The following is a 1,074-nucleotide window of genomic DNA, read 5'->3' as shown; positions in this document are numbered from 1 at the left end:
GCCGGGGGTGCCGGGGTCTCCCTGCTGCTGCAGCACCAGCACAAACCACACGATCATCTCACCCCTCGCCGTTTGATGGCGTCTCTCAGGAGCCCCACCACGTTGTTCCCTTCCGCGCCGGAGGCTTTGAAGCCCTTGGTCCAGTTCAGGAGGATGCCCTGGAGCCAGGGTAAGACCAAAATGGGGCTGTGGGTGTAGCTGGGTCATGGGGACCCCCAAGTCCTTGTGCTGCCCGGCCACCCCCTCACCTTGTCGATGTCTTCGTGCCGCACGGGGAAGGAGAAGGTGAAGCCCAGGGGCAGCTTTTTGTGCTTCATCTGGTGCTTGTCCAGGAAATCGGAGATGCACTCGGAGATGTAGTCGAAGAGCTGGAAAAGAGGAGGTCCAGCCTTCGCCGGGGAATGTCCCCCATCCTCCCACAGCCTGCGGCCGGCCACCGTCCCCACCACGGGTCCCCCGAGCATGGCCACCTCCCTGCCATCCCCCGGCTTCTGCCAGCTGGAGGGATGAGGGATGTACCCGCCGGCCATCCCCACCAAAACGCAGCACGGTGTGCCCCTGCCCGGTGATGGGGACCGTGCGGGAGGGGATGGGATGCCCCGAGTGCCCAGCTCACCATCTCTGCCGTCCCCGTCATGGCATCCTCCGGGATGGAGTACATCTGGTGCTTCGTCTTCACCTTCCACTGCCCTTCCTCCCCCTCGCCCACTTTCACCAGCATCACGCGGAAATTGGTGCCGCCGAGGTCCAGCGACAAGAAATCTCCGACCTCTGCAAAGCCGGGGGGGACACACAAGGCGATGGGCTCAGGTGGGTCTTGGCCTCCCGCACCGAGCTCAGCGAGGTCCAGGGAAGAGGTGACATAGCAAAGGACCGGGAACGATGCCCGTCCAGCCCGGCAGTGCCGTACCTGAGCCCTCGGGTGTGGAGCGGACGTAGGTGGGCAGCATTTTGACAGAGGCTTCCTCGTGCGTCTCCAGCTTTAGCCCTCGGTCCATCTCTTTTTGCATCCGGTACATCACCTTCTTCAGGTCCTCCTCCTTCAGCCGAAACTCCGACAGGATCTGCTCCACC

The 1,074-nt window shown here is 63.3% G+C and overlaps 1 protein-coding gene across 1 annotated transcript in view; it reads right to left on the bottom strand.

Moving 5' to 3' along the window:
* The window catches only part of GCK (glucokinase (hexokinase 4)), a gene marked incomplete at its 3' end in the record, with an annotated part of 1,431 nt that extends 363 nt beyond the window's left edge, over positions 1-1,068 (bottom strand). The window contains exons 1-4 of the mRNA XM_009575346.1: positions 911-1,068; positions 617-771; positions 249-368; positions 63-158 (exon numbers count right to left, since the gene is read on the bottom strand). Of these exons, the coding sequence (XP_009573641.1) occupies positions 63-158; positions 249-368; positions 617-771; positions 911-1,019 (480 nt within the window). The remainder of the gene's footprint in view (positions 1-62; positions 159-248; positions 369-616; positions 772-910) is intronic.
* Positions 1,069-1,074: the final 6 nt, after the last annotated feature.

The sequence above is a fragment of the Fulmarus glacialis genome, unplaced genomic scaffold (genome assembly GCF_000690835.1).
Source record: "Fulmarus glacialis isolate BGI_N327 unplaced genomic scaffold, ASM69083v1 scaffold28693, whole genome shotgun sequence".
NCBI classification, from domain to species: Eukaryota; Metazoa; Chordata; class Aves; order Procellariiformes; family Procellariidae; genus Fulmarus; species Fulmarus glacialis.
The sequence above is the reverse complement of the archived record's forward strand: the minus strand, read 5'-3'. Positions and strand labels throughout refer to the sequence as shown.